The 24,637-nt window shown below is 44.6% G+C and overlaps 1 protein-coding gene across 1 annotated transcript in view; it reads right to left on the reverse strand.

The window, feature by feature from the left end:
* P3H1 (prolyl 3-hydroxylase 1) overlaps positions 1 to 24,637 on the reverse strand; it is a 179,035-nt gene that overhangs the window by 31,836 nt on the left and 122,562 nt on the right. Inside the window, exons 11-12 of the mRNA XM_069240258.1 lie at positions 18,441 to 18,591; positions 2,342 to 2,459 (exon numbers count right to left, since the gene is read on the reverse strand). Coding sequence (XP_069096359.1) covers positions 2,342 to 2,459; positions 18,441 to 18,591 — 269 coding nt within the window. The remainder of the gene's footprint in view (positions 1 to 2,341; positions 2,460 to 18,440; positions 18,592 to 24,637) is intronic.

Raw genomic sequence — 24,637 nt, forward strand, 5'->3', positions numbered from 1 at the left:
ACAAAACTGTATGTGAGTGCTCGTTTAATTTCAAGTCATCTCAATTCTTCAGTACAATATTGTAGAAAAACGGGTCCCTACCCATTCAACCGCCTGGGATTTCTTGCTTTTGAACTACTGTTTTTTGGGCATTTACTTTGAGTAACTCACGCTAACAGAGTCTCACTCACCGTAAACCCAGGTAAAATGGATTGAGGGAGCTAGTTGCCAGTGTCTGCCTTTTAAAACAAGGTCCGCTGCTGCACAGCTTCAATAAGAGGCTCTGGGTCGGCTGCGTGTGAACATGGGTGCAGGGCTAGTAAGTCAGACTACTGCTCAGCTAAGCCTAGTATCTGGTCGCAGGTAGCCTGTCACAGAAACGTTTCCTCAAGTATTGGGGCTGACCTGGAATAAGCCTTATAATGTGAGTGAGCATTCATAGTGAGCATTTAAAGTGCTGAGAGCAGATGTGTGGTTCATTTTAAATTAAGAGGAAAATCAATACAGAAGTAGTTTCAGCATTGTTAGGCCTAGAAACTAGTTTAACCTACTGTTCAACATAGCCCTCAACATCTCCCACAGGCAGCTACAAGAGACTGAGAAAACAGCAGTAGCAACACTGATTGAAACCAGCTCCAACACCAGTTAACAATTTTTCAAGATCTTCAGAGAATTCTATAAACCCTGCGACCGCAACAAACAAATTCCCACCAACCCAGAAAATATTCAACAATTTCTTCCACAAGATGGCCAAGATATACAAGAACTTCAAACTCCTGCCCATGCCTACCAGCGTCTTCAACCACCTCATCCACCCCGTAACCACCACAAGTAACTTATTGACTGCATGCAACCAGCTCACCCCCAGGAAACCACCTCCATCATGTAGACTACCCACTCAGGGGACCGCAATGGCCCATGCCCACGCCACATTTTTATACTACGAGGCACCAAGATCAGCCACTAACCCACCTCCCTACTCAGTGCATCTATAGCCATGAGCATCTTCCTGAAGGGCAACCCGCTACTAAAGAAACCTTCAGCAGACCCCAGCAACTACAGGCTCATCTCCCTGCTCCCATTCCCTCCAAAGGTCCTAGAGACAGCCATCAACCAACTACCCACAAAGCACCTGTAAAAGAACCATCTCCTCGATACCTCCTAATCTGGCTTCGGCACAAACGGCCTGATATGTTTCACCTTGGAACCCAAACAAATCGTCTGTAGAGTACCCCAAGACTCATCGCTTAGCCTCACCCTCTTCAACACCTACACTGCCTGACATCATCAGATCCCACGGGCTCAATATCATCTGTTACACTGACAACACACAACTCATCCTCTCCCTCTCCAGGAACTCCACCACCAGCAGGCCCATCTTCTACAAATGCAAGACCAGCATTGCCAGCTTGATGAGGAACAAGGGCCTAAAACTCACCACAGACAAAACCGAGGTACTGATCTTCGGGAACAACCGTTCCCTCTGGGATGACTCCTGGCTGTCCACAGGACTGGGCCCAGCACTGACCCAGTCAGACCATGCCAGAAACCTCAGCGTCATCCTGGACAGCAAGCTGACCATAACATCCCAGGTCAACGCCATCTCCTCTTCCTGCTCCTTCATCCCGTACATGCTGCAGAAAATCTTCAAATGGCTTCCACAGAGCTGAAGATGCACTGCCACTCAAGTCCTCATCACCAGTGAATGGATCTAAGGCAAAACCCTCTACTCTGGAATGCGGCTTACCTCCTCCATAGCATTCAGATCATACAGAACGTAGTCGCAAGACTTGTCCTCCACCTCACCTGGTGAACTCACAACATACCGCACCTCAGGGAACTCTACTGGCTCCCAGCAGAAGAGATGCAAGTTCAAGCTCCTAACCCATGCATATAAAGCCCTTCACAACTGCGGCCCAGCCTACATCAACCACCGCCTGAACTTCCAACAGTCCACCAGACACTTACACTCTACATCCTTCACCTCGATTTCACCCTTCATATCTGACAATGCACAAGCAGTGGATGTTCCTTTTCCTAACTGGCACCAAAGACGTGGAGTGACCTCTCTCCCTGCACCTCCGAACCTCCCCTTCACTACCAGAAATCCGAAAATAATTACAGACCTTGCTGTTCAACTGAACCACTGGACCCTGCCAGCACCTGGGTGCCCTCAGAGGTGACAAGCAGAACTCTAGAAATGATTGCTTGATTGATCAATTGAAGATAACTGAGATCTATAAATGGGATGTGATGTGATATGGCAATGGTAATTAACACTATTTCACAGGTAATAAGACTCTCAGATATGATATGAATAGAGACTAACTTTGAAACTGCAATTAAATAAGTCTCCACCTACCTGTAGTCGCGAAACGTATATGCTGGATGCTCCTTTACACAGATCAAGGCTTCAGCGTTTAATATACAGTTATCCACATGAACCGGGTGGCTTAAATCCTGTCTATCTTCTTGCTTATCTGAAAGAAAACAGATATCTGTGTAAAATTGACTAAAATGTTGCACTGGCTGTAAATGTAACTTTGCTGTATGCTGATGGAGGAGATGTCCCCTGGAGTTTCTATGAAGGCATTTTTTACGTTCACTTATCCACAAGTCTCGCCCATCCCCAATTAGTGGGAAAGTATTATGAATCAAAGACTTCAGTGCAGATGCAATTCACAAAAGTCAAAATGTCAAGCCAACCTAGTGCCAAGAACTTCTTTGAAACAACTGGTCATACTTCCTGGATGAAGAATCCAATCAATAATTGTTACTTGTATCCAGACTTTGAATAGCCCTGAAATCAACCTTCTTTGGGACAGCCATATGTCGCCTTGGATTTGGTGGACTGTACATAGATACTCTGTGGAGTAGAGGATACTCTGAAATTGTAACAAGCTGAAAATATGTGCAACCATGCATGAAGCGCAGAATTGGCCAATACAAGAAGACGTTAGGATGAAGTGTTAGGTTTGGATGAGGTGCTCCGTAACATCAAAGAGAACGGGGAGAGTAATATAAACATTGTACATGAGACTTCCAAAGTACACGGTAAAGAACAAAAAGGGAAATGCAAGTGTTGAGACTAAAACAATAACATTAATTTGAGTGAATACATTGTAATATCATAATGAGTGAGAGACGGCGTACACTGATTTTATAGATGTGAATTTATCAACATTTACACTGCCACCTGCTGGTAGAGGTTCGAGAAAGAGAAGTACAAGGCTTATGTGCCAGTCATAGAATACTTAAGACAATGATCCCACTATTTTATTTTCCCGAAAGGGGCAATAAAGGGTCTCTGTGCACTGACGTTAATGCCACATGCGTTGAATATCTGCCAACTCACTTTGCAAGTGAAGGAGCTACCAGAATCAATGGTATATGCCACAAAGATTATTTTTCAAATACACAGAGAATGGCGCATTTGACTCACATTTAGCTGCCTGAACAGGTTAGTGACATTATTGGCTGCAGACAGTGCACCATGCAGGGCAGATAGGCAAGTAGCACAGCAACATGATCACGGGCAGCTGAAGCCCTCCATCATGGCAGAAAATTAATTTAAAGCCTTCAAAGAAGATGGGAAAGTTATTGAAGAACTGTAAGATGTAATTCAGATCCCCTTTGACGTGCAACTCAATTTAACACTGCAACTGGATGAGCCAGGTGACATCCTGTAGAAACTCGAACCACAATGTATGAAATCCAATATATGACAATTTCCACTGAAGCACAGGTTCCATACTTGGGGCCTAATTAGGACCTTAGCAGAGGGAATTACTCTGTCACAAATGTGATGGATATCCCGTTGGCCGTATTACAAGTTCTATAGGATACAATAGAACTTGTAATATGGCGGGCGCGATATCCGTCACGTTCATGACAGAGTAATCCCCTCTGCCAAGGTTGTAATCAGGCCCTAAGTGCAACACCTTCAGCCTCTGGCCCTTAACCAACAGCCCATTGCTTTGTGTGTTGTATTTCTGTTTTTGCTTTTGAGGAACAGGTTTAAAAAAAAAAAAATAGCAAGCAATGCCCCAACAGCATGGATATTGGAAAGCAGGACTGAGTTGCTTAAAGGGTGCTTTGTGTGAAGTTTTCATATTTGTAATTTTTGCCATAGTGTATGGAATTTATATGTATCTCCAAACATATTGATAAAACCAAAATTGCACATGGAAGTGTCCCTCCTCTCAAATAACAAAAATGATGCAATGCAAAACTGTGGTGCATTAGATCTGGGTGTGGAGGCAGGGTTCCAAAGACATTTGTGCTTAAAGAAAAAAAGAGACCTGTCTTTATCACAGATATGTACACAGAGAAAATTAACAAGTTATTTACCTTTGGTAACACCTTATCTGGTGGAGGCCATCCAGCCACAAATTCCTTACCTTAGAATCATCCAGGCATCAAACTGGATCCAGACATTTTCAAACTGTATCCCTGCACATTTGTGGGTGGTGGTGTTTGGCTATATGTCTGTGTCGTCCATGCCGGAAGTGACTTATGCAGTACCAATATAGGTGCCACCTCCGCGTGCTGACATCAGTTCATTTTCATGACTTTCCACATCAGAAGTGCACAGCCCTAATGAAGACTGACCACTGGTGTAAGCTGCTAGGGCCCTTTGTAAGATGAAGCCCTCATTCGTTAATCAGGTCGCAGAGTAGGGAGGATGAGAGGGAGGGTAAGGAATTTGAGGTTAGATAGAGCCTTTACCAGAAACAGCATTACCAAAGATAAGGAACTTGTTCATCTGATAGAAACTTCTAGCCACAAGTTTCTTTACCTTAGAAGAGATCCCCAAGCATCGCCTTCCCGGAGAAGAGTCTGCAAACCCAGCTTAGACAAAGGTTCTACAGGACTGAACGGCAAAATGCCCATCCTAACGGATCTGACTGTCCAGGCAGTAGTGCTTTATGACTGTGCTCAGTGGAGCCCACGTTGCCGCCTGAAGGATGTACAAGACTGGAACTCTGTGTGCAAACACAGTGGTCACAGCTCTGGAAGAATGAGCACAAAATGCCTCACAAGGTTGCTTTTTGACCAATGCATAGCATATTTTTATGCAGAGTATAGTCCATCGGAGATGGTTTGTTTCTGCACAGCCTTTCATTTCTCGGCCCCAGCATACCCTAGGAAGAGCTGGTCATCCACCTGGAATTCTTTTGTGCAGTCAAGGCCGAATGGCAATGCTCTTTTTCTATCCAGAAAGGGGAGTCTCTTCTCTTTCTTACAAGGATAAGGCAGGACAAAAGTAAGCAAGGTAATCGTCAGGCCTACATAGAAAGGGGTGACTACCTTCGGGAGGAAGGGGGCACGTGTCCAGTGGACCAGCTTGTCAGGATAAAAAATAGTGTAAGGCAGGTGCACCAAGGCAGCCTGCAACTCGCTGACGTTCCTGGGTGATGTAAAGCTCACCAGAAAGGTGTTTTTGATAGTTAATAACAGAAGAGGATAGCTGTGAAGATTCCTCAGAAGTATGAACAACGGGTGACAGAAATAAGGAAGGTTGGTCTTGCAACTGCAAAATAAAACAGAAATGGCTGAGAGATAGCACTGAGAGTGCCTAGAGCAAGGCCCTGCTGGGCCAAAGAAAGAACACATTACAGGATCTGAGAAAAAAGAGCAGATAGGGGATCAATGTTTTTTCATACACACCAAGCCACATATTTGTTCCAATGGCAGGCATATACCGATTTGGTGGAGGGACGCCTGGCTGCCAAAATAACATCACAGACTTTGGGAGGAAGTATTAGCAGAAAGGAATACAGGAGCTGATAGCTCCACTCAAGATGAAAAGCATCTCTGAGTGAGAGCCACATAGGAAAATTCAGCACACAGTACTGCCAATATTGCATGTTCTTGCAGTGGCAAATAGATCTAACCACGGCTCTCCCCACTCTTGGAAGAGGCCTTGCACCACATCTGAATGGCAATGTCATTCGTGATCTGTCAGGAGTTGACAGCTGAGTTTGTCTGCCCTGGTGTTCAGAGAGCTTGCCAGGTGTAGAACCAACAGAGAAATGCCCTGGTGTTCCAGCCATGTTCAGAGACACAGCATCTCTTGACAAAGGGTCCACAACCCCATCCTGCCCTGTCTGTTGCAGTACTACATGGAGGTGGTGTTGTCCATAAGCACCTGCCCTAGCCTTCCCCTGATGGAGGGCAGAAAGGCTTTCAACACGAAGCGTTTTGCCCGGAGCGCCATTAAGTTTACGTAGATTCCTCTGACCTCAACCTCTTCCAGATGACCGCACCAGCTCTGGAGCAACTCATCTGCCACTACAGTCAGCTCTGGTTGGAGACGGGAGAGGGATCTGCTACTGACCTGATCGTGGTTCGTTAGCAACCACTGTAGGTCTGCTGCAGTTCCCTCAGAGATATAGACTATGTCTGAGAGATTTCCCTGCTGCTGCGCCCACTATAACCAAGTACCACTGCAGAGCTTGTATATGCCAAAGGGCATGTGTTACCAGCAGGATGCCGGATGCTATGAGTCCCAGGAGCATCAGAGTCTGCCTCACCTAAATCGAGGATAGAAGCTGAAACATCGTTATTATACCCTGAATATCTTAGACTCGCCATTTGAGAGGGTAAACCCAAAACTGCACTGTGTCAAGAACAACTCCAACCACAGGGAGATTCTGAGAGGGAGTCAGTTTGTTTTTTGGCGCGTTGTCAGTGAGCACTAGTAAGTGCAGGATGTTCATCGTAGTCTGGAGGTAGGAGACCACCGCCTGGAGCGAGCCTGCCTTCAACATCCAATCGTTGAGGTAGGGAAAGACTCAAGGGAGATGTCTATCCCACTGGCATCAGCCAGATCCTCTTACGAGGTGTCCTTGGTATCATCCAATGGGTGGCAATATACATCAGGGTAGCCATACCCCTCCCATTCATCCCCTGTACTAGGCCTGTAGTAGACAAAAGGCTCTGGCTCTGACAAGAGTAGAGGATGATAAGGATGGCATTGTCGATTGACGTCAACAGTGTCTGCAATGGAGTTGGCCACAGAGAAGGTCTTGATCTCGCTGGTGGAGCCTCTCCAGATCCAGGACCAGTCTCGTAGGGCCCAACTGGCACCAAGGGCATACCCCACCAGTGGGAATTCAGTATGGGCCCCTCCCGAACCCATGGGGCCTGAAAGCATTTCAAGGGGATCAGGCCCCCCAAAAATGCAGTGCATGGCCTCTCAGAACTCAAGCATTTGGGTGAGGGTCGCTCTGGCTCTGTGAAAACTAAAGTGTGGAGTCGTTACCGGCAGGGCTCAGCAGAGATGCGGGGTCTGGAGTGCTGAGGCTCCCTCGTCTCACCCAAGGATATGGAAAGGCATGGAGAAGTCGAAGATCTCTTCAACTACTTCTTTTTATAGGACTTACGCTACAACAAATTCAACTGGGACAACAACCGTCGGGCACGGCACCACAAGCAGCCCAGGGAGCTTGATCGGTGCAGAGGCGTTCAACGTCGGGTGGCGAGGAGCTTGAAGAATCTTCCCTCAGAGTCTTCAAGTGCATGGCGTGGCAATTGTCACAGGCCTTCGAGTCGTGGTCTTTCTCGAGGCACAGTAGACAGACCAAGTGGGGGTTTGTCACAGACAGGTTTCTGCCACAGGAGCCACATGGTTTGAAACCAGCCAGTTTCCTAGAAGACGTCCCTGTCACACCAGGAGAAAGGACTTTTTCTCAAAAATAGTAGACAAAATGTTGAAAAAAGCCAATCAAAAAGTGACAGGGGGGTAGATCTTCACAGATCTAAGCTATATGGCGGCGGCCAGAAAAGAACGGACGTTAGCGTGCTGAAGTTGCACCTTTATAGGTACTGCAATTGTCACTTCTGGCACAGAGGTCGCCAACGCGGACCTGAATACCACCACCTATTGGCTTGTAGGGGTACTGCCCGAAAATGTCCAGATCCAGTTTGACACCTGGGGATAATTCAAAGGTAAGGAACCTGTGGATAGAAGTCTCTATCAGATGTCTCTATCAAATATTGGTAATATGAAACCTCTCATCATGGCAGGACTTACATGTGTCCGTAGAGTAGAACAGTGTATAATTTATACAAAGCACAGGGAAAATAGATCATCTGTAGGTGGCAGGCCCTTTAAATGTCTGTAACAGAGAATGCAATGCATAGATAATATGGAAGCTTTCTACAGTGCAGGGCCAGAACACAATTCTCAATTTAAATGGCTTGGGAGGTTGCTGAGAGAACCAAATATTGTTTTTGCAATATTGTACTTCAGGGAAAATGAGGGTCTTTTAGTGCTGCTGCACAATTACCACATGAGCCTGGACCTTCATGCAACAGATGGTCAGACTTCTTTTTCGCTATTGGGGCATCTATAACCATATCATTTATTGTGCTATTGTCACCAAAGCAGCCTGTTGCTCTCATCCGGAGATAGCTGCAGTGTCACTTTTGGAAACTATCAGCACATTTCTCAGCCTTGAAGCAGCTCTTCTGCCTTCCACTACAAGAGAAAGGGATCTGCAAAGCCTCCACACTTTGTTGGGAATAGATGTCATTCTAGGCAGGCTCTTGCAAAAGAAGAAAAGTGATTTCAAAGGATGGCAGTTGAGAGCCTCAATCTTGGACCTCGAGGGGGCACAAGGAGCAGCCACTGCAAACAATAGCAGATGTGGGTTTTCTATGGATCACTGGTGGCGCTCAAAACGATCTTGGGGGGAAGCCTTCACAATAGAAAAAAAATGTAAAGCAAACAGACAGAGTAATGGAGCAATTCAGGAGCTGAGAGGGAAGCAACAAGGATTGGCAGGAATGTTGAGGTTGAATCAACACATGAAAAACAGCACAAGAAAACACATGTACTCTAATGAGACTGCTTGAAAAAAAGAAACAAGCACTGTCAAATCCAATAGCTCTCACCTATGCAAGAGCGATTGGCTTTGCCAATGTGTTTTAGTAATGTTGCACACCAGCATGGCTAAAATGTATTGCCATAGAGGAGAGTGGAGTGGAGTGTTGTAGAGTGGAGTGACAGTGTCAGGTATTGAAGTGGTAAAGAGTGGAGTCACACAACATGGCATACAGTGGAGTGGTGTAGAGTAGAGTGGAGTGGACTGGTGTAAGGTGCATTGGCTTGGAGTGTTTCAGTGTAAAGTGGTGTAGAGTGCAGTGGTGTAGAGTGCAGCGGCACATAATTCATTGGTGTACACTGCAGGGTCATAGATTTCAGTGGCGTAGATTAGTGTTGCATAGTAGAGTGCAGTGGTGTAAAATGCAGTAGTGCAGAAGCAGTGGTGGAGAGCAGCGTGGCGTACAGTACAGTGGCACAGAGAGCACTGGTGCAGAATAGAGTGTGGTGGCATAGAGTGGTGCAGAGTAGAATGGCGTAGAGTGGTGCTGTACAGTGCAATGCCGTAGAGTGGTTTGCTGCAGAGTGAAGTAGTGTAAAGTGATGCAGAGTAGAGTGACGTAGAGTACATTGGCAAAGAATGCAGTAGTGTAGAGTAAAGTGGCGTAAGGTTCAGTTAGGTAGAGTGCCGTGTTGCAGAGTAGACTGTCGTAGACGGCAGTGGTGTAGAGTGGCATAAAGTGCAGTGGCGTAGAGTAAAGTGGTGCAGTACAGAGTGGTGCAAAGTGATTGCAACGACGTAGAGTAGAGGGACAGAATAAAGTAGAGTGGAGTACAGTGCTGTAGAGTGGAGTGCAATGGCACAGAGTGGGTTACAGTGAAGTGGGATGGAGTGGCATAGTGTGGACTGGGGTAGAGTGCATTGGCGCACAGTGTTGCAGAGTATAGCAGAGCAGAGTGCAGCAGTATAGAATTCAGCGGCGTTTAATGCAGCATTGTAGAATGCAGTAGCGTGGATCAGAGTGGTGTATAGTAGAGCACAGTGTCTTAGAGTAAGGTGCTGCCGAGCAGAGTGGCATAGAATGCAGTGGTGTAAAATACAGTGATGCAGAGTACAATGGTGCATAGTAGAGTAGCATAGAGCACAGTGGCTTATAGTGCAGTGTGGAGTATAGTGGCAAAGAGTTGAGTGGCATAGAGTGCAATTGTACTGAGTGGAGTGCTACAGAGTGCAGTGTTGTAGAATGCAGGAGTGCAGAGTAGAGTGGCGCAGAGTTCACTGGCAGAGTGTGCAGTGCTGCAAAGCAGAGTGTCCTACAAAAATGTATAAAAGATGTTCCTCTTACAACTGTGTATTTATTGTGGTTGTTTTCAGAAAGAAGGAAAATCATTCTAATGCCCTATATTGAAGAAACAGGAGCACTGAGATTTGGAATTCCTTAACTGGTAAGAACATGCCACGCACTCAAATCTAGTTCTATTCCTGCATCAAAGGCAAGATATCAAGAGTACCCCAGTTTACAGCAACACATTACAGAACAATACAAGATTTGTATATGGGGAGCTTAATATGATTTGAAAGGGGCTCTATAGAAGTATGTAGTGTATACATTTTCCTTACATTAAGGTTTACGTTTTTGAAGAGTTTGCTTCTGCAGAAATACCCGTTATATTTTCCACTTACGTCCTGCATGTATATGAAACTCAGCATCTTGAACGCTGATGCCATCTAGTGGAAACACGGTGTATGGTGTTTAGTCCAGTTCTCACCCTGTATTTCCTTACTGCTCTGGAGTTGATAGATAATATTGAAGTATTGGGCTGAAGCTAGTTTGAATACGATGAAGATTTTTTTTTTTTATTACAAATTGCAGTAAAATGCATTAATTTATTATGCCTCATATGTTTGCATATATTATTTTTTATCTGTAATTAGACATGAAATGCAGCACCATCATTTGTACTACGAACGAGGCTGTGTTAGTACATGAAGATAGCCCTCTATATAAAACAAGATAAAGAAACACTAATAACTTAAAGAAAAACATAACTTACGGGTGAGGCGGGGCATAAAGAAAGACGAACAAATAGTACCTGAATCAGAGCAGGATTAGCAGAGGGACGCTAATTAAAAATAAAAAAATCTGAGGCTGGGCCCGGCACCCCAGACGAAACAGGAAGTGATGCCAAGGCACATACTAGCCAAGCAGGAGACCATAAAGAAAAGTAAGAAAGGGGCCAATGAACAGTAACCAAGGGGCGGGATGCAAGCCCCTTACTGAACAAAACAGCGTCTTACAAGCGCATGCTGCTCACGCAGGTTTAACCCTAAAAAGTAGTTTCCTAAAACTGAAAATGTAAGGATATAAACCACACAGTAAAAAGGATGGTAAAGAGGCTATGCTCCAGGGGTGGGAAACACACAAGACGTTGAAGGAAACCCATCAAATAGGAAGCAAGAAAATGAGAGTGACAGTAATGCCAACCAATAGTAATTTATGGGCGCAGTCTAAACTCATTGTAAGTTCTTGGTAACCCCACAATATATCTTTCGCAGCCAGACAGCCAACACGGTCAGTCTGCTAAGCCTAAAAACTGAGGTGATTCACGAGCATCTATGAGTAAACGTCTGTGTCAGGAAAGCTGGCATGAGGCATATGAAAGAGAGACAATGACTCTGGGGGAGGAGAAAAATAATGAGAAATGCAGGACAAGTCACGGGGAAAGGGATACACTGGAAAAAGGAGGAGGAGGTGTAATTTTAGAGATGGGGAAGAAGAGGCACTGATAAGAGTAAGAAGACAGAGGACCACTCGACATGCATGTAGCACCCGGTGCTAATCCTGCAGGTGTATATTGGGTGGGAAATGTGACCCTCTCATCCAGAATAGTGTCCTTAAAGTACCCATGTCCTGCACGTGTAATAGGCAGTTGAACAGAGTGTATGCATTGGATAAACAGGATCCCAGATTATCTGTGGTATGCACAATTGTTAAGCATGTGAAAACAATTATACTGAAACAATTGGATGCAGATATTTGGCTCCGTTTTTTCAGAAGTGTCACTCACGGGGTCATATATGAGACCTGCAAATGGCACTCACACACATTAGAAATATGGAAATATCACACATAAGCAAACTGGCAACTTGGCAGCTCTGCTCAACTGCCATCTCACCCACACTGTATCTGCTTACATAAACAGTAGCTGGGCCCCACCAACAGCCTTGTGAATATGGCTGCCATGGACATGGGAATCAGGCCTACCAAATTATTGGTAGGGGTCATGCCATGTGAGCTATAATGAGGTCAGATGTCGTATGTGAAGCGCATAATTACTGGCGCTATTTCAAACTGAAAATACTTGGGAATGGCTCCCGCAAAGCCCACTCTTTATTTATTCTATATAGCCCCAAACAAACAAGCTCTGACACACAGTACACGGAAATCAGGAAACAAATCCTATAAAATATAGGTTGGGTAACCTACCATGCAATAAAACAGACATCAGCAATACAAATTCTGGTTTCACAAGTTATGCTAGCATACTTTATATATGGATCACATATTTATTTATCAGTTTATGGGCTTAATTACAAGGTGTAGGTAATGTGGTAATGGTAAAATTGCATATTTTTGTTTTTACAGTTCCTGTGCGGGTGTGGGGGAGAATGAGGGAGAGGCAGGCGGAAGGTTTTTTACTGACAGCGGTGGGAATATCGCATTCTCCAGTCAAGAAAGGGGGGGAATGAGGCTTACCTGGTGCCAAAGCCTAAAGAGATTTGGTAACGGTTCTTCCACACACACAAACTACCCAACTTTTAACCAGCCAGTGGTTAGGTTAAGTGTAATATATGTTTGAGCTATATTCTTTATGAATATCATCATCATCATCTTAATACTATTGTGGGTGTGTCATGGCAAACGCATGTTTATGGGATTCACAGAAGAGAGTGCTCAATGGTGCATTTCTGTAGTTTTACATCAAGGGATTTCAGATGTCTGAGATCATGTTCTGTTTGAATAGTGCTCTGAAGCGTACTCTTACTCGTGTGAACGCTAAACATAAGCAACACATATTTTCTCTCACAGAAATACAATAAGAACTTTTAAAAATACGAGTATATATTGAAAAGTCACATCATATATATTTGTTCCAGCAGAGATTAGTTCATATTATAAGTGGCAAAGTGATGGTTGACGTGGGCTATCCAAAGAAGAGAAGAACCACAGTTATCTTAGCCCATTAGAAATTACTAACAATTATAAAGAAAAGGTATTGTAGAATGTTGCTTTGTTTGATGATGTCAGCTTACGTTTTGAGCTCTTGTAGTAACATCATGCACTGGATTGCCTTATTAACCCCTTTGCTGCCAGGCCTTTTACCACTCAGGTGCCAAACCTTTTTTTTTGGCTATTTGGGGCAGTTCGTGCTTAGGCCTTCATAACGTTTTGTCCACATAAGCTACCCACGCCAAATTTGCGTCCTTTTTTCCCAACATCATAGGGATTCTAGAGGTATCCAAGACTTTGTGGGTTCCCCTAAAGGAGACCAAGAAATTAGCCAAAATACAGTGAAAAGTTTGTTGGAAAAAAAAAAAAATGGGAAAAAATGGCTGCAGAAGAAGGTTTGTGGATTTTTCCCTGAAAATGGCATCAACAAAGGGGGTTGCAGTGCTAAAATCACCAACTCCCCAGCTTTCAGGAACAGGCAGACTTGAATCAGAAAACCCAATTTTTCAACACAATTTTGGCATTTTGCCAGGACATACCCCATTTTTACTATTTTTTGTGCTTTCAGCCTCCTTCCAGTTAGTGACAGAAATGGATGTGAAACCAATGCTGGATCCCAGAAAGCTAAACATTTCTGTAAAGTAGACAACATTTAGCAAGGGGTAATTTGTGTAGATCCTACAAGGTTTTCCTACAGAAATAACAGTTGTAATAAAAAAATATTGAAATTGAGGTGAAACAAAACAGCCCTTTTTCTCCACGTTTTACTCTGTAACTTTTTTCTGCAATGTCAGATTTTTTAAAACAATATATAACGTTACGTCTGCTGGACTCTTCTGGTTGCGGGGATATATAGGGCTTGTAGGTTCATCAAGAACCCTAGGTACCCAGAGCCAATAAATGAGCTGCACCTGGCAATGGGTTTTCATTCTATACCGGATATACAACAATTCATTTGCTGAAATATAAAGAGTGAAAAATCGGTATCAAGAAAACCTTTATATTATCAAAATGGGCACAAAATAAGGTGTTGAGAAGATGTGGTTATTTCCACACATCTGAAATCCGGGGTGCCCATACTAGCATGTGAATTACAGGGCATTTCTCAAATAGACGTCTTTTTTACACACTGTCTTACATTTGGAAGGAAAAAATGTAGAGAAAGACAAGGGGCAATAACACTTGTTTTGCCATTCTGTGTTCCCCCAAGTCTCCCGATAAAAATGGTACCTCACTTGCTTGGGTAGGACTAGTGCTCGTGAAAGGAAACAGAACATTTGTATATTGAAATCTGACATGTTTTTTGCAAAGTGCCTAGCTGTAGATTTTAGCCTCTAGCTCAGCCGGCACCATGGGTAACCTACCAAACCTGCGCATTTTTGAAAACTAGACACCTAGGGGAATTCAAAATGGGGTGACTTGTGGGAGCTCTCACCAGGTTCTGTTACCCAGAATCCTTTGCAAACCTCAAAATTTGGCAAAAAATACAACTTTTCCTCACATTTCAGTGACAGAAAGTTCTAATATCTGAGAGGAGCCACAAATTTCCTTCCACCCAGCGTTCCCCCAAGTCTCCCGATCAAAATGGTGCCTCACTTGTTTGTGTAGGCCTAGTGCCTGCAAAAGAAAATGCCCCAAAACACTATGTGGACACATCAAAATTATCAAACACTAAACTACCTGTTTTTGCAGGGGGGGGGGGGACCTGCGTTTTTGGTCCTGGGCTCAGCAGCCATATAGGGAAACCTACCAAACACAAACATTTCTGAAAACTAGACACCTGAGGAATCCGGTGAGGTGTGACTTGCGTGGATCCCCCAATGTTTTCTTACCCAGAATCCTCAGCACACCTCAAATTTAGCTTTAAAAAAAATCTAATTTTTCCCACATGTGTGTGTGGGATCACCGCACGGGGACAAAGTTCCTACCACCCAACGTTTCCCTCAGTCTCCCGGTAAAAATAATACCTCACTTGTGTAGGTGGACCAAGTGCATGTGACGGGGAAGTGCCAAAAACATGTCAAAATTGAGGGGGAACCAAAGCGGGTTCAAAAGGGCAGTTTGAAAAAAAAAACATTTTTAGGCTGACAAGTGGGGCAGAATTTTTATTGGTATAGATGAGACAATGCTGGGTGGTACGTATTTTGGGGATGCCTGCAGATTCTGGAAGGTTCCATCACAAAAATGTGGGAAAAATGTGTGATTTCCAGCAAAGTTGGAGGTGTGCAGGGCATTGTGGGTAAGAAAATGGTGCGGGGTGCCTGTGAAGCACACCACCCTGGACTAAATCAGATGTTTAGTTTTCAGATGTGCCTAGGTCTTGTGGATTTTTTTACATGGCAGCGTCCCAAAGTCCAAAAAGTGCAGCCCTCACCATTCCAAGTGGGACGATTTTGAGTTAACCAAGCTCTCAAGGCCCAAAGGTCAAACCAAAACCCAAAATAATCAAATGTCCTCTTGCTTGCCGTGGGATAAGATGTTTTAGTGTGCGGGGGAGAGCTGAAAGAGTTATCCCCTTCAGTTGGGGTAGGGGCATAACCATGGCCATACTGGTTGGTAGCCACAACCTGGCTATTTTTTTTTTTATTCCCTGGCATCTCGTAGACATTCTATCTCCACACCCCAGGGTGTGGATCGGTGGTAATTGCCCCATCTGCCCCCTGGTGGGCAGAACAACTTTAGCCCCATTTATTTGGGGTGGGGGTATAGCAGTACTCTTATTTTGGAAAAAAAATCTTCCCTGGTCTCTGGTAGGCTTTCTGCCCCCGTTGGGACCAGATGGGCTTTCCAAAACTAGGCCGATATGGCCAACAGTAATGTGCCGCCATGGGGAGCAGCCCTTGCCCAAGGGGCTGCCCCCCAAAACAAAACACACATATACACACACATTAATCCCTGGTGCCTAAGTGGTTTCTGCCCCCCTCCACCACCCGGGGGGCATATCGGCCTAATAGAAATAGGCCGATCTGCCCCCATGGGAGGTAGGAATGGCCTAAAAACAGGGGAGCGACCCTTGCCGAAGGGGTTCGCTCCCCTTATCAATATAAATAAAAAATAAAATAAAAAAATCCCTGGTGTCTAGTGGCTTCTGCCAGAAAATGCCTCATAAAAGAATTGCCCCCAGGGAGCGACCCTTGATTAAGGAGTCGCTCCCCTTATCAATATAAAATAAAAAAAAAATCCTTGGTGTCTAGTGGCTGCTGCCCCCTCCCTGAGGGCAGATCAGCCTAATTAATAGGCCGATATGCCATCAGGGGGGCATAAAAGGCCTAATAAAATAAATTACCCCCTTGGGAGCGACCCTTGCCTAAGGAGTCACGTCCCTTAGCAATATATAAAAATAAAAAAAAATCCATGGTGCCTAATGGCATTCTGCAGGAATGCACAGAGAGACATGAAAAGGGAAGGAAAAGCTTTTCCTTACCTTTTCATGCCTCTCTGCCTCCCCTGCCCCCGTACTGATGAGAAACTAATCAGTTTCTCTTCTGTCGCACTGGAGACGGGAGTTGACCTTTGATGAGGTCAGGGTGCGTTGGCACGCTGACATCTTCAGGCGTTACTGTTGGAGTGGGGGGGGGTCGGGGGGGGGGGAGGGGAAGCGATTCCCCTTCCAGCCCTGCCCTGGGGGAGGAGGCCCCCGAGGGCCTCTACCAGGACGTAATGGTTATGTACGTGGCGCCTCAGCGCCACACCACAGGACGTAACCATTACATCTGTGGCGAGGAAGGGGTTAAAGGAAAGTTGAGGTAAACTTGGCCTGATAAAATAATCCTCTGCAATGGCTAGAAAAGAGATTCAGGCTAGAAGGTGGTGAATGCATGCTGGAGAGCAAAGAAATTGTTGTCTATTGATGGTCCAACACTAGGTGGACTGTACAGATAGCTGTCAAGGTACGCGAAAATCAGTATCCCCAATCTGCAAAGATGTGCCACAACCACCAACAAGACATTTAAAAAGGCTAATGCAAATCCAAAAAGCAGTAGGGTTAATTGGAAGTGGTCTGATCACACACACAAAGCTGAGGTACTTCCTACAGGACCAGCATATGAATGTGTGCATCACGTGGGTCTATGGACACCATCCAGCATTCGGAACCTTAGGCATACAATAGCTCCTATCCGTGTTATAATTTTGAACTTCTACTTGTGGAAGGAATTCAAGAGTCTGAGATCTAGAATCCATCATATACCCCTCTCTTTCTTGAGAATCAGAAAGTACTGGGAGATGTAGAGAAAAATACTACAGGGCCGGTTTTGGATGTTTGTCAAAAATTTGCAATCATCTTGTGCTGGCATTTGATGCCTTGAAATGGGTCAACAGATAGAGTGGAATTTTATTTGACCAAGCATTCAGAAACAAGTCAGTCAGGATATCAGAATTTGACAGCACAGGATGATAAATGGTTATGAGGATGTTAGCCTTGGAGTCTTGAGATAGTAGCAGTAATTGCAGGACCTCTGCCAAGGCCTAAAAAAACTACTGCAAATGAGGCACTTTTCTCCGTAGACAGTTAAAAGGGTGATTCCATGGCAGACATCAAAGCCACTGGTATTTTGTACATTGAGATAAAGATTAGCATATGCATCAGGAAGAAGCAAATTATTTGCCTCCTTATAGTCAGCCTAATCTTATAGGGCATGCTGTAGACCTAAAATGACATCCAAATAGAACCTGAAGATGTCCTCTAACCTCAGGAGGCTCTGCTGCTGAGACAGAGGGATTGTGAGGTTTCGCTATCACTAGCATTTCCCTTGATAAATATGTACTTCACCACAGTGCTGTCTCTAGCTGAAGAGGATTATGAACCAGAGGACTGAAAATACTTTGGAATGTCTGCTGCAAAACCCACTCATCTGATCTGCCAGATTCTTAACTGGTGCCCACAAAAGAGTAATAGAAAGGGCCAATGGCATAGGGAACAGCTGACTTTGTTCGGGTCAGTTGGCGCCTAGCAAGAGTCCACCCCTGGAAGTCCGGCCTCAGGCTCTAAGGAGGTCCAAAAGGTTCATTAGACAGAGCGGGAAGGAACTTACAAATCTGCATTTTTAAAGGTAAAAACGTGTTGTGCAGTCGATAATATTACTGGGAACTCGAACTAGCCAAGAACATGCACTTTCCATACAACAGGGAAACTAATAAAAGCAGCGCAGTGCAATGAGAATTAAAGGCATCCTAATCAGGAGTGTGTTGAAATCTCTGTAAAGAGAGGAAAGAAATTCATAGGGTTCAAACAAGTGACATCGGTTTTTTGAGGTTTAAACTACCATAAACAAACACCGATTGCAAAACAGACTGAAAATAAACACCAGTTAGTTATACAGGAGTGAGAAGTAATTATGATAAATAGATTAGGACTATTTACATATCAGAGTATTTAAAGACATAACTGAATAGGTTACCTTCTATGGAAGTCCGACAGACCAGATGAGAGTATGAGAAGTAGAGTGGGTTGTCCAAGCGGAAGTACGATTCAATCACTCTCCTCACTTTATCCGTGGCATTGTAATAAAGAAGTGCACTCTTCATAGGGACTTTTCTTTCCTGCCCCAACTAAAGGCAAAATAGTTTGTTATACTTCAACAGCCAGCTAAAAGCAATTCAGTTTCTACAAGATATAGCAGCTATTTACTTACCCCCAAGCATAAGCCAGCATGCCTCTAATGTACTCTTCATTTACTGTACTACAATTAAAGTATTCACCTTTGTTGAGAAACGTAAATTAAGGCTGAAGTACCATGGCTATATTCTCAGCATCACACCTACCTTCCCACATACAGCTATTGCCATAAGTATCTTTAGTTCTAACACACAAAGCAGGAAGCCCCAAAATAAACTTTCAAAGTGAAAAGGCCAGAGCAGACAGCAGAAGCAACATATAGGCAGTGTATGAGTATGCTGCATTGTATACAACATTCTTCACTATAAGAGGTTTCATATCCTGAGTCTCGGTTATGAAATCCTCCCTTAGAAATGCAACATTAGGCTATTGAGGCATGGGGTAACTTACTTAAACGAAAAAAGGTGATCCAGTAAGAAAGATGGCAATAAAACACTTCCTCCTCGTTGCCATGTTTGCTACCAACACACGTCTGCTCTGCTTTTAACTACATAGTTCCAAACAGAAGATACCACATGACGTCATCCAGCCCAGGTGGAGCTTACTTGGAGCAAGGAAGCACTTCATTCCACCCCCTCCCAATTCCCCTTTATCCAGAAATGACATAATTTAGGACTTTAAGACACAAAGTATGACAGAAAAGCAGCATTTACCATAATTCAAATATAAATGTCAGCCTGATGAAGGCACAAACTGTTGTTTCACAGTCACAGAGGCAAAGTGGATTTTCTTTTTTTTTTCTTCCAAATATTCCGATTCGTTTTTTTCAATAAACAATACAATAAAATAACTCATCAAGTCCTCAATCCCCACTCCCCCTCCCCCAGCGCCCAGCGCCACACATTGATGCACATTGTTCTGGACAGTCTATATCAGTCTCACTATCAATGAATACGTGCGGGTTTACGCCATACCACTCTACAACAACATGCTTTTGTATCATGACAATCAAAGGTATCAATTCTGCGTCTTTGCAAACATTTCGGTCAGCACAGTCAGGTCATAATATTTACACCATGATCCCCAGATCTTAGCAAACTTATTGGGGCAGCCTCTTGCTTCATCCGTGACCTGCTATGCTACCATTTAATGGTCCATCCCCCTACGTCATTCCGTCAAGGTGGATGTCTCCGGGGCTCCCCAATGCTTTGCTACATCTTTTTTCACCACTAACAGTGCCAGATTACTTAAGAGGAGTTTGGAGCTTGGGACATCTAAATCCTTTGGGATACCAAAAAAGATATATTTGGGGTCTAACGGTATACCTATGGTGAGGACTCGGCTTAGTCCCATACTAATCTCCGAACAGTATGTATGTACATCTGGACAGTCCCAGAGTGTATGATAGAATGACCCCTTGTGTTCCCCATATGTCAAGCAATTTGGTGTCTCTGCCAAAGTGATGTAATCAGGCTCGGTAATAGTAGGCTCTATGAAGGATCTATATTGGATCAATTGGAGCCTTGACTAGATCGTCTATTCCCTTGGGTGCATCAAGGCCTCTTCCGGGTCTGTATCGTCCAAGTTTCCCATTTCAGCCTTCCATTTTTCCCTAACCTTCTTTAGTTTGTCTGGCATATTATTGTTAATGGTTTTGTAGGTATATGAGACAGCCTTCTCCTGTATTTCCTCCTGGGGCAGTGTACCTTCCTGGGGGCCGTAGTCCAGGATGTCTGTCACAGCCAGGTTCTCTGCTTGTTGTAATCACATGTACTTTTATTATTATGAGTCGTACAATAAATAGTCTTGTTGGAGAGAGTCAAATGTGATTAACTCACCATTCTCAAGTAGGTCTCCTAGTTTCGGGACCCCGATAAGATCCCACTCTTTAACATCTGTTAAATTGCTAATCTCGTGGAACCTTGCTCCTAACCAAAGCTGAGTCTGCCTAGCATATTCCCTTTCCCATCCTATGCAGCTCAGTGTTTTGGTCTGGGCATCTATGGTTACATGTGTAGCCAGTAGCAGGGTCTGTATTCCTTTGCCTCTGAAGAGGTAGTGCAGATACAACTTAGTTTGGAACTTGAGACGTTCCACGGCGTACGTATGATGGTCGACGGGTAAGTGACCCAGTCGTTAATGGCTATCGGGTAGGTTGCCCAGGATGTCAGGAGGTGCTATTCTTCCATTCTGCTGTACGGTTTGAAGTGCTATTCTGGGGTAGACGTCTGTCTGGAATTCCTGCAAAACAAGGGCTAAGTTCCGGTTAAAGTGGTGATCGCTGTCGCAGGTGACAAAGATGCCAGGTTATTTAAAGCCCTCTCTCCTGATCTGCAGCTGTTTAGGGAGTGCCCCTATCCCTTGTTATTTTCCCAACGGCTAAAAACCTGACTTCCCCCAATTTATAGTATAACCGGAGTGCACCCCATATGGGACAAAGACTTCTAATATCTCCGGGATAGCAAAATTCTTTCCTCTTCAGCTAACTCACTCTGTGCCTGGAAGCCCGTATTGTGAATGTGTCCTGATCAGACCAGGCAGTGTCTCTAAAACCAGGGCAGAAAAGGAGAGGAGACAGCGGGCGAACCTGCCTAGTTCCGTGTCTGATGGGAAATTCCAACTATAGTGTCCCATTCATTCAGACCACTGCCATCTGGTCAGAATATAAGAGTCCGATCCATTCCCTAAATGTGGGTTCAAAGATGAACTTCCCTAGGACCTTCATCAAGAAGGGCCAGTGGAGAGCATCCAAGGCCTTTTCAGCGTCCAATGTAAGTTGGCATATGGGTCTTCCCTGTCTTTGACTGTTTCTATCCAGTTAAATACTTTATGCAGATTGTATCTAATCGATATGTTGGGCATAAATCCATATTGTCATTGTGGATTAGTGGAAAGATCACAGCTATCAATCTCGTGGTCAGATCTGTTGCCAACTGTTTGGTCTCCACATTGAGAACAGACTTTGGGTGATAGGAAGCACACTGTGTGGCTTGTCTTCCCAGTTTTGAAATGTCTACTATTATTGTCTTTCGCAAGTCAGGTGGAAGGCACCCGTCCTGTCGAGCCCTGTTACAGAGTTGTAGGAGAAGAGGTGCTAGGATATTAGAGTTTTTCCTAAAACATTCTGCCTGCAGCCCATTAGGACAGGCACCTTGGCCAGCTTAGGGTGCTTTATTGCATCTATTACCTCTTGGAGAATAATGTGGCCTTCCAGGGTATTATGGTTATCTGTCGGTAGTGGGATGTGTCGTAGGTACTCATCTATTTGAGGGGCGTCCACTAATGGGTGTACTCTAAAGAGGTCTGAGTAATATTGGGCAAATGCTTGGACTATCACCTTGTCGGTATCATGGACAATGTGTGTTTCGTCTATTATAGTGTGCACCCAGTGTGCCTCAACTTCTTTACATCCCAACCGGGCTAGTAATCTACCCACCTTATTGCCTGCGATGTATAGCCTATGTTGTGCTGCTAAGATTTGTGTCCTCACTTCTCTATCTGCCAGAGCTCAATACTCTTCTTGGAGTATCTCTGGAGTGCGAAGTGTCATGGAGTCTGGCTCTGTTCCCACATGTTTCTCTAGGGCCAGCAGCTTCTCTTCCATAGTTTATTCGCTAACATTCTGGGCTCTGTCACGTAGTACCATTTTAAAGGCCTCCCATAGAATCAATGCTGTGTCTACTGAATCTTTGTTCTCCTTGAAGTATAGCTCTGTATCTACCTTTAGTTCCGTCTCTCAGCTCACAGGCGTTTAGGCGCCATTCTGTGGCAGGTCTTTGGGCCCCAGGGTGATTAGAAGTGGCGAGTCATCTGAGATTCCCCTCGCCAAATAGTCTGCCTTGGTGATTTTGGTGATTTCTCCTGCTGGGGCCAACACATTGGCAAGAGAAGGCCTTATGGGTGGCAAAATAGTAAGAGTATTTGGTTCTTGTGGATGATACTTATGCCAGAGGTCAATGAGGCCCATGGAATGTGCAAAGTTAGGCAGTGGTGTGTCCCTCAGGGAGTCTAGGGTTGAACGTGATCTATTTAGACTTGGGATTATGACATTATTGAAGTCGTCTCCCACTATGTGTAGCGAAAAGTCTGTTTCTAACAGTATTCCAGTCACCTTTCTCAGTGTTGTTTGTTGCAGTCTTGAGGGCGTACACATTGCTTAGTGTGATGTCTTACCTACCCCATAATCCCCTGATGGCTATATATGTTTGTTTGGGTCAGTCCACGTCTTCTGAACTCTAAATGGGGGGGGGGGGGGGAGGCTTTCTGATAAGGATAGCTACTCCCTGGTAGCCTGAGGTATAGCTGGCCTGTGCTAGGATTGTGTAGGCTCCTTTATTAAGAACGCAGTTTTTGGTTCCCATTAGGTGTGCCTCCTGTAGGAAGAATACATCTGGCTTCAGGCGGCTTATATATGTGGTCACTAGTCCTCTTTTTATTTTGCTGCACAATCCCTTCACATTCCACGATGAAATGGTAGTGAAGCTCTGAGACAGATCCTTATCTGTGTCAGGCGCAAACAGTTTTGTGATGACAAACATGTCTCAACGATCTTGGTGTCTTGCCAGGTGGGAAATGGTGTGACTTGATGAAGGAAACTATGAACCCCCTAATCCTATCCCCCTTCCTTACCCTCTGCCCACATGGATGCATAACCCCATGTGTTTAAAGCAACTGCATTCTGCAGTAAGCTTGAAAAGTATGCTTCCCCCCTCCCACAACTTTTCAAAAATTAGCACTAGAAATCAAGATAGGAGCAAAGCAATGTTTTCTCACTTTATTTTTTTGCCCAGTCAAATCACTCATACACTTTCGGGTAGTGATATACTTACCCCAACGTTCTCACTCAATCAGTGTTCCCCACTCATTCATCCTCAGGCACCCTTGAACACAGTAGAGATGGGAGGAAATAATCAGATCCAAATGTTCTGGCGCTCCTTTCGGGGCCCACTCATCTGTTCTCCATGATGTTGCACCCAAAGTCTGTGAAGTGTCTCTTTGTATGCTGTTGTTGGGCAGTTGATATCCAAGCTTAAAGGTGTTGTTGATAGATCCATTCAGCCCCAGATCTCATTGCCAGTCCCACAATAATGCTGTATTTGATATAACCACTGCCTCCTCATTTTGGGGGAGGGTGGGTGGAAACTTGTGTTCCAGATTTGCGATTGCTGCTGCCAATGGATGTGTGGTACTATTTTTGGTGTCTTGGGTTTCTCCCCTATCAATTCCCTTTAAGTCCCCCTTCCGGGAATCTCTTTTGTTTTTTCTGGTCGGTCTTCCTCTGAGTCAGAGGTGTGGTAATGCTGTCACCAACTGTGTGGGTTTCATAAGTGCATCCGTTCTTGGTTTTGGCATGAGCGTCTACCTCTCTACCTAAGGGTTTGCCAGGTGTCTGGACGGGTCTATGTCTCTTCGATAGTATGTGAGTTTATCCCCTCTTTTGGGTGGGAGGGTAGTGTTTGTCGTTCCTCCAACCACTCTCAGGTTTCTTCCAGAGTAGGGAAGAAAATGGTCTTCCCCTGAAACAGTATCATAACCTTCATGGGAAACTGGAGCATGTAACGCAAATTGAGTCCCCATAGTTTGACCTTGATGGAATCAAAAGTCAGTTTCTGTTTTTGGACTTTTCATGTGTAGTCTGGAAACACCATGATCTTTATGTTCTCGTGTCAGACTTCTTCCTTTTTGCGTGTTTTAGGGAGGATCATATCTCTGTCTTGAAAGTTCAGGAATCTCGCTATCACTAGTCTCGGGGGCTACAGAAGGGGGTCTAACCCCAGAGAGCTCAATGTGCCTTCTATTACAAAACAGGAGGAGAATCAATCAGGGGACAGGGTGAGCTGCAGCCACTCTTGCAGGAATTGTGTCATATTGGAGCCTTCTACCCCCTCAGGGAAGCCCATGAATCTTAAGTTATTTCTCCAAGCTGGATTTTCTGCATCTCCCAACCTCTAGGATATTGTCATGTGGAGACCTGGGCTTCAGACACCACTTTAAAGAGGTCCTTTACCGTATTTTCTAGCTCCGAGATTCCCATCTCTG

This window comes from Pleurodeles waltl, chromosome 6 (assembly GCF_031143425.1).
Source record: "Pleurodeles waltl isolate 20211129_DDA chromosome 6, aPleWal1.hap1.20221129, whole genome shotgun sequence".
NCBI classification, from domain to species: Eukaryota; Metazoa; Chordata; class Amphibia; order Caudata; family Salamandridae; genus Pleurodeles; species Pleurodeles waltl.